Source organism: Micrasema longulum, unplaced genomic scaffold (genome assembly GCF_059751315.1).
Source record: "Micrasema longulum isolate JH-2025_06_02 unplaced genomic scaffold, ASM5975131v1 h1tg000331l, whole genome shotgun sequence".
NCBI classification, from domain to species: Eukaryota; Metazoa; Arthropoda; class Insecta; order Trichoptera; family Brachycentridae; genus Micrasema; species Micrasema longulum.
The window spans coordinates 2,337,703-2,351,162 of NW_028277535.1; the positions used below are offsets into that span (position 1 = coordinate 2,337,703).

Below are 13,460 nucleotides of genomic sequence, written 5' to 3' on the forward strand. Positions count from 1 at the left end.
TAGATAATCAAACTGGAGATAAAATATTATACGTAAAATCGAAAAATCTAAATTACAAGGGAAGGATATAAAATCATTCAGAAAATGAGATATTGTTAAGTGTAATTTATTGAAAGATTTTTGTTAATTTGCTATTTTGTTGTTTGCATAGTATGGATTCAATGGGTACAGGAGTGTTATCCAAATTCATCGTTTAAATTATGATATTTTCATTTGAGGTGACATTATTAAATTGATTGAATTTGTAGTCAGTAAATACTTGAAAAGTGTTATGGTTGATTTCAATGCAATAAATTATTTTAAAATGATAATTGATGATTATATTTACAGACATGTAGCCAAATACATATATACTAAGAATATTATTATAAGCACCCTTAAAACAATATACTACAATTGAGTTAACATCACAGGATTGTTTTTATTTTATCACAGATTCCTGGAATGAGAAAAGGTTAACAAATTCATTACATCATTAAACATTGAGATCAAGCAAGCATTATAATGTTCTTTTTTTTCTTTATTTTACCGCCCACATTTAACTTACCTTTTTTAATGTATCGAATTTTTCGCAAAAGCATAAATCATTCATGATTAAAATGCAATTCATAATCAAAGCCGCTAGGAAGCCTCTACAGTAAGCCATTGAACTCATGCTGAAATAATTGTCGCCTTTCTCTTAATATAATCATATTTATATAATTGTTTTCAAATAGTTCAACAAACGTTTTGATAAATTCAATCTTGTTTAGAGAATGGCTTCAAATATTTAATATTACCGTGAATAGTACATACAAAGATAACATTAAAAAACAAAACAAAAACCAACATAAAATGGAATAAAATAAAAATGAAACCAAAAACAACTAAAGCAACATTGATCCATCACCTATTAGAAGCTAACACCGACCATAATATATAAAGGGACACAAAAAAAACACTAGGAAGACTGAATATGTTATAAGAAATATGCATTGAATGAGAAGGTATTTAAAATTAGAAAAAATAATCACCACATACTTTCATTGTTACAAAATAAATCAAAATGATGATGACATATTACAACAGAGATGAAGAACATTTAAGAGAAGGTAATATAGAAGTCTAGGCATCTACAGGGCTTATGACCTGTCAATGGCTGGTTTAAGTGGCCACTTTATAAATAGTGGCCACTTTATAAATTAAATAACATTTTCAGGCGTTGCCTAGTATGTAGGTGAAATAATTCAATTAGATGAATCTCAGCCGCATAAATAAAGGTTTCAGCTCTTTAACTTCACAAACATCAACAGATGAAAGAATTGAAGGAATATAGATGTTCAAATATAGGCAGAATGGTGAATGTTACACAGTGTGTAAAGTGGCCACTTAAACCAGCCATTGACAGGTCATAAGCCCTGTAGATGCCTAGACTTCTATATTACCTTCTCTGAAATGTTCTTCATCTCTGTTGTAATATGTTAATATAAACAGCTCCCCAGGGAGTTGAATCCAGTCCTTGTCTACAAAAATTTGGACAAACTCAAAATATTGTTGAAAATGATAATGCTTCAAATTTCGGCATTTTTATTAGCACAATACCTTATTGTATTTCAAAAGGAAACATTTATGTAACTTATTTATAAACTGAAATAAAAATAAAAAATACATTTTTATTTTAAATATAAGAAATTTAACCTTCTTTTATATTTTTTACTTATTACCAATGTAAAAATTGATTAAATTAAACAAAAATTATCAGAATATTCTTAAAACGTAAAACGAAATAAATGAAAACAGACAGTTAACTTTTGAAAAATAACAAATTTGTGTCAACACAACTTTGAATGATTCATGACGTATAGTGAGTCGCATGTTTTAACTTCACGTCAATTTTAAATTCCAAGACAGAAAGATGACTATTGGATCATAGACGACTGCTAACAGCTACATAGTGAAATATAATGATTGCTTTGGCATAATTAATTCGTTTCTTATGTAAATTTTGCAAGTCAAACAGAAAAATATTTATAGAAAAAGAAAAATTAAATAATTAATCCCAACAAAATTGCAGACCGTCGGCCTCGTGGTGTAATGGTCAGATCTTTAGCCTGCCGTGCAAGAGGTCTCGGGTTCGATTCCGACATGGTTGATATGAATTATATATTGAAAAGGGTGATTTCACACTAGAATATTTCATAGTACCTGTACTGTACCTGAAGCGTAAGACTGATCATCTTACCTTCATGTAACAAAAATGATCAAGATACGCTGCAATTGGTGTAAAAATGCAATGCTTTATGCACTATTAGGTGCGGAAAGGAAATGATGATGATGAAATTGCAGAAATAATAGAAAGAGCTACACCATTAAAAAAAAAAAACTATAAATGAATGAACTAAATTATTGTTTTAATCTCTGATATTTTTTATTGGGATTTAAAAACATTTCTGATGAATAGCAGTTTTGACGTAGAATAAAAACATATAATGTAAACATTCTAAACAAATTATAATGATTCAAATATAAGAGGATGGGGTGAGGAAGGGTACCAAATAGAGATGCAACAAAGATTCATTTTTGTTCCAATATCTGGTCTACTTGTTATCTAGCTGACGCGAAAGCGAACTTCTGTGAAAAATCAATAATTGACAAACTAAAACCCGAGTGTCACAAAAAATGTATTTAAAGTCCAGGAATACACATGAAAATACTATAAAAATGTTGAGATTCCTCTATATTTTAAACGTTTTACAACTAATATTTACTATATCTCTCTCTCTCTCACTTTCTGTTGCATCTCTACAAAATTGCAACACTCGAAGCCAAATAAAATGTTATGGAAGTTCTCATTCAAAACACATTTCTTATTGCTATCAATTTGAAGAAGTTAAAGATGAGTAGTTACACATTGAAGGAAAGATACAAACATTTAGATATCAATGCATAGGTGATGTTTAAACTTTTAGAACCATTTCACTTAAGATTCAGTGATTGAAAATTTTGAAAAAAACACAAGATTATCCTGTTATTAAAGCAGGACTCGAGAATACTAATCAATTGAAAACGAGAAGTTTCGCTGTATCACTGATCTTAAAGCAAATTTCATCTTAAGAGACATAATTCCAAAATGTGTGTGAAACAAAAACAACATTCATGAAACTATTCCAATATATGTAGGTACTCATCAACAGAAAACATGCCGATATATTATTTTTTAAGTATCCAAAAATTAAGCCTGCCTTCAATCATAAAAGACAAAGTGTTAACATTTAAATATTTTATCTGGCTTATTATTCGTACGAATTTGATAGTGATTAAACGAGTTCATGAATATTGCAAATGTTTTCCCACTAATGTCCCCTTTGACTGACCTACTGCGGTCGCTGCCTGTTTTTCGTTTTGATCTGTCTCTTCATCGGACATGGCCTCAACGTCGATCAACGGACTGTTGGACCTGGGACCTCCAGCAACTTCGCCTATAGATTGCCACCAATCGTCAAAAACCCAACGCAACACATAATAATAGAAACAAAACAAAATTCAGAACAAAAATATAAAATAAAACATATAAAGAAAGATTTTTCTGGAGCACCTACTCAGTAATTAACAGTAAAAATGGCCTTTAAGCTTTCAAGGTTTCTAAATTTTGCATATACAGCAATGTTTACATGTCAAAGAGTTGTTGGCAACTTTTGAAACAATTTTCAATACAGATGGATGCATAGATCAAATTAACAAGTAAATATTCTGTAATGGTTAGTCATCTTTTGTTATTTTAAAAAATCAGTCAAAATGATATCAATCAAATGAAATATAAATATTTTAGTAACTGAAATATCTAAAAATAAACTATCTCTTACAGGTCACACTCATTTGAATTCTTTCAAATGTAACTTGCGATAGCAACTTTATAGTGAATCAATAAAATTGTGCATTATATATATATTTACATTGTCAGTTACTAAAGGCTCGAAAATTCATGAGTCTTATTTGAACATTATTGATGAATAAAATGATAAAAGTTTTTAAAACACAAGAAAAAAGACCCTACAATCCAGCTGTAAGGATATCACCTTTTCGTTTTCTTTGAATAATTTTTAATTCAATTGCCTACTCGTATAAAAATTACCTATTAAATTGCCTTTGTATATGTATCATGACATGCCAATAATAAAATCATAAAAAAAAGAAAAATGGGTATTATCAGATAATTGGTATCCTCAATCCCGTTTTAAAAATTCTACGCAAAAGAAGGCAAAATATTTTAAAGCATTAATACAATAAGAATGAAGAATTTAGCAAAAACTGTTTGTTTAAGTCAACTGATGAGCGTATGACCACTCGGTCCTTAAAACATAATGCCTAAACTATAAAATAATTGATGAAAAACTGTAATGCAGTCAATTTTTATTTTTCACATGATGCAAAAGTTAATGCTCCAGCTATGTTACATATTTTGATGAAGAAATAAAATTTTGGTTCAAGATTAAATCGTTATAATTACTGCGAACTAAGTGCTAGTTTTCCAACTTACATAGAGCGTAATCCATTCTTCGGGAAATCATTTGTCTTGTTCCGCTGTCTATAGTACTCGGATATGGAAAATCTCCAGCGTTAAATGATGACAGTGGTAAAGACATACTCCTGTCGAACCTGATGAGAAATCATCGAAACATTTATATATATAATGCAAAATATATATATCACCAATAAATATACCCTCACGCATCCACACTGCATGTGCTGGTTAATCAAAATGCAAATACATTGTTGAATTCACTTTTGAACTAGTACAAACAATGAGATTTATGTACTTACGGTGAACAACAAATCTATTCAAAACACATATTTCAAATTACACAAAAGCCATAATACATGATTTGTAACAATACTAAAAGTTTTTTTGCCTATGCAAATATTGTCAACATGTTTACATATCGCGGGGTACTTACTACAACTAGGTAACTTCAAAATCAACCTTTGTGAGTTGCCCACTAAAAACAGTTTCTTTTTATCCTCCTTCATGAATGAGACAAGTTATGCATTCAAATCATCATTATTTGCTTGCTTCTTTCTTCGCAGTTTCAATCTTGGGGATTGGTTTGCAGCAAAGTCCTCCATCTCGTCCTTCGTTGGTCTCTATTCTCTGCAGCCCTTTTCAACTTGGTATATGAGGCGCAGTTAAAATCCCCGAACACTTGCTCCAAATACTCCCGTCGGGGGCGCCCTCTGTGATTTGTCCCCTCAGCCATTCCCTCTTTTATGTCATGCAGGAGACCCTCATGGCGTATAATGTGGCCGATCCATTGAGCTCGCCTCCCTGAGATAGTTTTGATTAGGTGCCTCCCTTCGACGATTTTGCTGAGAACCACGTCATTGGTGATGTGGTCTCTCCATGAAATACCTAATATTTTTCTGTAGCACCACATCTCAAAGGCCTCTAGTCTTTTTTCATACTTTTCGGTAAGGCACCATGTGTCACAACCATACATCAATATGCTCCAAACATATGTCTTGGGTAGCTGATTGCGGGGTTTTAAGTTTATATTGCTTGCTTATTTGTATCATTTATGAAGGAAGATAAAAAAAAATCTTTTTAGTGGGTATATCACAAATGGTGATTTTGAAGTTACCTAGATGAAGTAATTTATCATCATTTCGTTTATGCTTCTAATGGTGCATAAGACATTGCATTGGTACAACAATTGCAGCGTATCTTGATCTTTTTTTTTTGTTACATGATCAGTCTTACGCTTCAGATACCAATCCAGGGACTATGAAATATTCTAGTGTGAAAAGATGTAGTAATTACCCCACGATATTTTATCTAGTATTTTTTATTTGTCCTATTCGATCAACACAAAATCAATAGGGAAAATAAAAATAAATTCTCTAAGTGAACTGAGTAATTTAAAAATCAATTATGTTAATAGTATGTGATTTAGTTCAGGAATTGTACATTCAAATTAAAATTATGTTTTTAACAAAGTTACGTTAAATCCAACTATATTGAAAATATACATTATTGTAAAATAAAACATAGTACCTTATTAGCTACTGATATTGGTATTTGATACAATATCATAATAAAAGAAGAAAAACTCTTATTACTTTGCAAACAAACTTTAAGAAATAGTTTATAAAATAATGACATTTAATTGCACATACTTTTGTCATGAAGTAGCAGAATGTATGTATTTTAATTGAATGTCAAACTTTTCCATCGGCAAGGGACACCCCACCTCAGTGAGGGAACATTAATTTTAATTTAAAAAATTGTAACAGAATAAGTAAATAAATAATTACAATTTATTTTAGAAATCAAACAGATTATGCAACAATCGATATTATCATTTATGACAGTACTCTAAAGTCTTAAGATACTTTCTAATTATCATTTGAGATATTCCAATTTTTCTTCTGAGTAATATATTGTGAGGTACAAATAGGTAACTTCGAAATCAGCATTTTTATTTAACCACTAAAAACACAATTTTGTATCCTCTTTCATGAATGCTACAAATAAACAAGTGGTGCATTCAAATCATATTAATTTTATGTAAATGCATCACAAATTATCGATTTGTAGCATTCACGGAGAAAGATACAAAGATGTGTTTTAGTGAAAACTAAAAAATCCTTATTTTAAAGTTACCTAGTTGTAGTAATTACTCCGAAATATGAGGCTGTTGAATTACTCCATAATTGAAAAAAGGAATACCAAAAGTATACACCACTCAATGTAGTAATTAAACATTTCTTTGTTTATTATTCACAACTTTTAAATGCGGTTGAATCTTTGAATACAAATTACATTCAACTTTTATACCTGGAAAGCTTTGGATTTTCCTTGCCCACATTTCTCCCATTTCTAGGTCTTAATGACGTTAGACTGTCGGTAGATTGAACTGATGTCATATTTATTCCACTGTCTACAGAAGATCTCTTGATAAGTTTCTGAGAATGGGAAGAGTCATTCCTGAAGCTCTTGCTGGAGCTCGGACTGCCGGCCGTGTCCATAGGAATGCTGATGTCCTTTTCACTTGCAAATTTTCCATTTTCATTTTTGTCAGACATGTTTCCTTGGACACCTTTGAATTTTTGAGCTTCACTTCTGAAAATGAAAAATAATACTTATATCACAAACCTGAAGATGTGAGAGTGCTCCAGTCCAATGCTTAAAGGACCTACGCTAGGAGAATAAGATTTAGATTGATTAATAGATATGAGGGGTTCGAACCGTCAAAAGGGTCACAGTGAATCACATCTTACTGGAGGGTTTGATTCTATTAAATGCTGCAAATGCCCAGTTGCATTCCACCGGCAACACTACTGACTAGTCCAACTCGTTAGCGTCCACGTCGCGAACCCTGGGAAATGGGATCACATTCACAACGGTGTGATCACAGCAGATAACAAGAGGATGAAAGGCGAGCTTCTGGCGCCTACAAATCAGAACCAACCAGCTAGGGTAAGGTAACCCTGACAGAAAAATCCACGAGAGAAGGCAGCGGCAAACCACTCTGGTCATCTTTTCCCAGGAATCAATATGGCGAGTACATCCAACAAGCAGTTGTCCTGGCCTCGGAGTAACGCAGGACCGAGATGCTTTCGCTGTAGTGATCGCCAACATCAGGGGGACCTGACAAGGCACCACAAGAAGAATAGATATGAGAGTCCTCGCCCTCTACTTAGTAGTCTGGCTCTCTTAAGACCTAGGCTTTGAGCGTGAGAATGAACTTACAGAAACCTGTCACAAAAGATCTACACAGGTCGCAGAGATGTCAGAAGCTTATTTAACACTGACTCCCATCTTTAAAAGTATAGAGTACAGATAATAGATCTCTGTGACATATCTAGACATTTTTTTTATTGGAAAAGGTAAATGAAATAAGTACATTTGTTTTAATAAAATCTAGATACTGTGTGTTCTAATGTTTAGTAACCCAATATTCATGTTTCAGTGCCTGTCCATGAATCAAGTAAACATACCAATGTTTTTTGTGTCAGTAAGCACACTAGTATATTTTATTTGAAAATGCTCGGTCACTAACAATTATATTACCGGTACTCTGAATAACTCAGGTGTGTATAAAAAAAATCATCATCATCATATCCACACCGGTTGGTGCATAGAATACTTTATTGGAACACTTAATGCAGCGTACATTGTTGTATGACTGTTGCATGAAAGTTAAGTGATTAGCCTTACGCTTCAGGTGCCAGTCCAGAAACTATTGTAGTGTAGAACCACAATTTTTATCAATATTCCATGTCGACCTTCGCAGGAATCGAACTCGGAACCTGAACCATGGTAGGGGAACACCCCAACTAATAGACTACGAATATAAAAAAAAAAACTCATACCCACCGAAAAACCCTAAAATTATGTGACAACAGTAATATGGTGTTAACAAAGGTTTCGGGGTTTTTTTTTTTCAATTTTTAAAATGGGCACCAATGGTAAAGGATTTATGTCATTCAAAAAAATTTCTGCTCTACAAGATATTATATTTGTTTTTTTTGTGTTTTTTGTGTTCATGCTAAAGTGTTCATGCTAAAAAGTAAACAATATATAAATCAAGCACTAACACAAATAGGCGCAGCACGGGAACTGCAAACAATCTCACCTTGTTACTGCCCCGGGTCTTAAGAACACTCCGTCGTGAATCCGGCTGGATGATGCGACCGAAGAGAGAGAAGATATCGAAGTGGCCGGCGATACTCCAGACGAGAAGGTGGAAGCCCCACTGTCTGCCCTGACTCCAGGCTGGCCAGGATATGTGGGAGCACTTCCGCACTCGGTGATCTCCCTCTTGGTCTCTAGTCTCCTGATTTCCTGCACCAGGTCGGTGTGGTTCTGGATGGAAGCGCAGTCCAGGGCGGTCTGCGCTGCTCTGTTTCTGACATTCAGGGCCGTGTGGTTCCAGCGATACAAGACGAGAGCTGTCTCATTATGGCCCCTCGTACACGCCCACATCTAAAAATATTTTTGTTTAAGAATTAACTAAACCTCATACATTGAACATTCATTAAATGCCTTACAGTTTCAAATCAGGTTGTGGTTTCGTGGTAGCATTGTAGAATCATGGGCCAAAAGTCGAAGGTTTAAATACCACTCTCCTACAACTCGATTTCGGTTTTTTCGGCACGAGTTATTTACGACTTTTAGGAAACGGTCTGAAAGTTTAAATATTTGAGTAAAAAATAAGAACTTAAGAATTTCTCTTTTTTTTTTTAAATAAATAAAACATCAGTCAAGATTCTTATTCAAAAACCTAAACATAAAATAATAAATGATTTAAAACAAAGTATTTTATAAAAGAAGAAAAATAAATATCATCATCATTCCCTTTCTGAACCTAATGGTGCATAGGGCACTGCATTGGTACATTGCAGCGTAACTTGATAATTTTTGTTACATGAAGGTAAGATGATCAGTCTCATGCTTCAGGTGCCAGTCCAGGGACTATGAAATATTCTAGTGTAGAAACACACTTTTAAATAAATATTTCACATCAACCATGTCAGGAATTGAACCCGAGACCTCTTGCATGGTAGAAAAAGGCACTAATCACTACACCAGGAGGCCGACCAAAGAAACGTACATATATTATTCTACACAAACGTTAAGTACAGTAGCTTTTGTTCCGTTTAACTGTTATATAAATAGTTTGTCACTGGGAGCTCAAACATTAGCTTTACATTAAATAAATATTAATGACAGGGTTACACTTTACTTTAGTGAGTTTAAAGAGAATTGAAATTTTTATTTTATAAAATGATTTATTTATTTTTTATAAACAGCCATAGGCAATTTGTCAAAAATGTATACCACAGTTAAAAGATATAGTAGGACACAGTAAAAGGAAAGCATAGTTAAAAGACATGGTTTAGCAAATAAAGGTAAAGCACGGCAAATACAAAGATTATAAGATTTGTGATAAAACAGTATGAGCCTTAAAAAAGGATCGGTTTGGAAATGAATATTTATAAAACAAAGATTACGAGTCCAACAAGGAAATATATTTTCTTAAAAATAATAAAACCGAAGTGGTTGATGCATAAATACATATAGGAAACAAAGTCAAACTTGGTAAAGATAACCCGACAGCGGAGTTGCCAAAACAAAAAGGGCTAAGTTGGGCTGCTTTTGGCAAGCTAAAGTATATTTTATAAAATAAACAAGTCCCAGTTTGCTTAAAAAGACAAGTCTATGAATCGTGTATACTGCCGGTGACGATGTATGGACCAGAAACCATGTCTGTGACACAGAAAAGTAGCCAGAAACTAAAATGCACGCAACGATATATGGAAAGACAGATGTTTGATGTATGTCTAAGAGACAGAATAAGAAATTAATAAATAAGACGCCAAACTGCTATTATAAACAAACTGAGTTTTAGTTCATCATGAGCTGTTTCTAAAGACCCGTGCCTTAAATGTCTGGTTGATTTGTAAAAAACATTGCCTCACCAATGGCGTATATCCATCATCATCTTGACTCAGGGCGTCCACTTCAGTCTCCAGAAACATAGAAGAGTTTTCTGCCCTCCAGTGTAACATGGCACACACCAGCCTCGAGTATCCCAGGGAAGCAGCAAGATGTAGGAGCGTCATGCCGCGATGGACGGCTTCCGACCTGCCGAGGCCCGACGAACTGGAGACCAGGGCACTCGAAAAATCTTCATTCCTCCACTGACGAGTAATCATGGCGCGGCAGAAGGTCACGAGACGATCTTCGAAATTTGGCTGTGTGAAAAGAGCGCTGTCTTCAACCTATAACCAATAAAAAAATTAACTATTTTCAACAAATGAACGGCAGATGAGAAGACAAAAAATACGTTTTTTTTCCTTTATTAAATACGATTATTCTGATGTTCACTTGTTTTATGAATAAGTGATTCCAGAACTTAAACTGTTTTTTATTGCGTAGGTAGGTAGGCTAGTTTAAAATATCCCAGTTAAATCAATGCAAACCAAGAAAAGTATTAATTATTGTTGACGATATTCTTTTAGGACATTATTTAAATGTCTTTATATTTTTGAATATTTGACAAGATGACGGAGACCAGTTTAACGTTGCCAACTTAAAAATATTCCCTGAATTACTTTTCAAATATACTTGGAATGTGACGTTTAAAATGGTTGTTTTTTCACATATTTAAATGTAGGACGTCCGAAAGGGTTATCTTTGAAGTTTAATAATAATTTAATAGTGTTTACAAACAAGCAAACACAAAAATCATTTAACCATCACTCTTTTACAAAATAATTCTTATTTTTATAAAAATCTTCCGGTATTAGTTAATTATGAAAAAAAAATCATTAGAAACAACGTATGCCTAAAAAAATTTAATTTTAAGATTTATCTGACTGTACAAAAAATAATGTTCATTTTTAAGGGTTTTCTGAAAATTGGTGGATCAAGCATTAATTAGTTTTGTTTGGGGTTCATTAAAATTAAGAAAAAGAGATAACCAAAATTATCTTACAGCGTCGTGTCCATCGGGTTCTTGTTTTATCTGCAGTTTGGAGTCCATGTCTTGTAGTCTGTGGAGTAACGTGAATCTCAATAGACCTTCAGGGGGAGGCCTTACTCCACATGTCCCTCGTTCACCCTTTTCTCCGGGGGGAGACTTGTATTCAAATATCACACTGTTGGAAATCACGAGACCATCGCAAGCCACTTGTAATGTCGCTAAACCGGCTTCGTGCGCTGAAAAATACATTTGGATAATTTTGACGAAATATATTTTTTTATTCATCGGTTTAGCAGTTACAGATAATTTTTTTTAATAGTGAAATATAACTTGTTTAAACATTTTAAAAGTATAAAGGGTTTTTTATACTGTCCAGTCAAAAAAAAAATTTTTTTTGCTATCTATTAGTAGAATAAAAAATAATTTTAAATTTGTAGTTTTGAATTCCCGCAAAAACGGTCATTGCATTGGCCACGCCCCTAATATGTCACGATTCATGTTCATTTTCAACTTTGTTCCAAACCATTCGAATTTTTTTGAAACATCACGAATCTTGACGTCACAACTATTAATACCAATCATGTCGCGTTTTTCGAGTGACATATTTTTATTTTTGTTTTCTCTTTTGAAATTATATATAAAAGCATTTTTAAACAATATCCATTTGGATTTTATTGATATTTTTCTAAATCCGTTTAATATGTTCTTATCGGTATTCGCAGTACGTGATATTTCCGTTTTGAAAAATACCAGGGCCTCGATTACAATGGAAAGTAAAGGAAAGAGTTATCTTCGACTGTCCATAAAGAAAAACCGATATTTGTCTACGAAAATAAGTATATTTGCATAACATTGAAATTACCTTTGTTGGAAACCTATAATTTAACACGTTTAGAAGAAAAAAAAGGATGCATAATCTGTTTTTCATACAAAAAACTTAATTTTACTTTGTAGATAAAATTAAAGATGCAACTACAACCGGAAGTTGACAAAATTATATTTGTCTGTCAATAAAGTAAAATCGGTATTTATGTACAAAAATGTGTTTATTTATATAAAAATTAAAAGTATTTTCTTCGGTATTCTGTAATTGAACATGTGTAAGAAAAAAAAAATTTTTTTTCATACAGAAAATTTAATTTTACTTGTAGATCAAATTAATGATAAATGTTAATTCTCTATTGTAACACGGGCCCGTATGTATTTGTATTGAAACAAAATGTATTAATCGACGCGAATTACATTTTTTAGAATCTTGCCTTAGATATTTTTCCGTTACCAATTAAATATCTGAATTAATTAAGACATTAAAATTATCTACTATTTTGTAGTCTGGATTTTTAATTTTCCATACAAATTGCAAAATAATGTGGAAGGGACAATGAAAACGATACGTAAGGTGAAATTCAATTAAAATCTCGGTTTATGAAATTGGTATTTTAAAAAATAACTCAATTTGTCAAAAAATATGTTAAACAAAACCAGTAGGAAGATCCTCGGTAAAACGTCTTTTGGGTGGTGTACTTTTACTTTTTTTTCACCAGATCTCAGCTTAGCCGTAAAAGTGTTTTTAAAATTTATTCCTTTACGAGGTTCAACTTTTCTAAAAGTTGAACCTAATATAAGTAACATTATTTGAATAGTCATTATAACTATATCTTCTTCAGCGATTTATAATTACAAACAACTTTAATATAATATTATTTACTTTTTAAGAACATAATACGTACGCAAATTAAGTTTTTGAATAAATCAGTAGCCATTGGACATAGCAAAATAATAAATTACATCTTTTTTATCAATATTCCTACAGAGATGAGGTAGAATTTTTTCAAATTCAGGATTATCGATATTCGAGCGTTTACAGGGCTTATGACCTGTCATTGGCTGGATTGAGTGGCCACTTTACGTTTTTAACAACATTCCCCATTCCGCTTATTAGCGAATATCGACATTGGTATCATATAATCCTGAATTTGAAAAAATTCTACCTCA

At 32.6% G+C, this 13,460-nt stretch overlaps 1 protein-coding gene across 1 annotated transcript in view; it reads right to left on the minus strand.

Moving 5' to 3' along the window:
• Camta (Calmodulin-binding transcription activator) overlaps window positions 1-13,460 on the minus strand; it is a 272,872-nt gene that overhangs the window by 117,173 nt on the left and 142,239 nt on the right. The window contains exons 8-13 of the mRNA XM_088225127.1: window positions 11,478-11,701; window positions 10,459-10,761; window positions 8,613-8,962; window positions 6,812-7,096; window positions 4,517-4,635; window positions 3,354-3,458 (exon numbers count right to left, since the gene is read on the minus strand). Of these exons, the coding sequence (XP_088081253.1) occupies window positions 3,354-3,458; window positions 4,517-4,635; window positions 6,812-7,096; window positions 8,613-8,962; window positions 10,459-10,761; window positions 11,478-11,701 (1,386 nt within the window). The remainder of the gene's footprint in view (window positions 1-3,353; window positions 3,459-4,516; window positions 4,636-6,811; window positions 7,097-8,612; window positions 8,963-10,458; window positions 10,762-11,477; window positions 11,702-13,460) is intronic.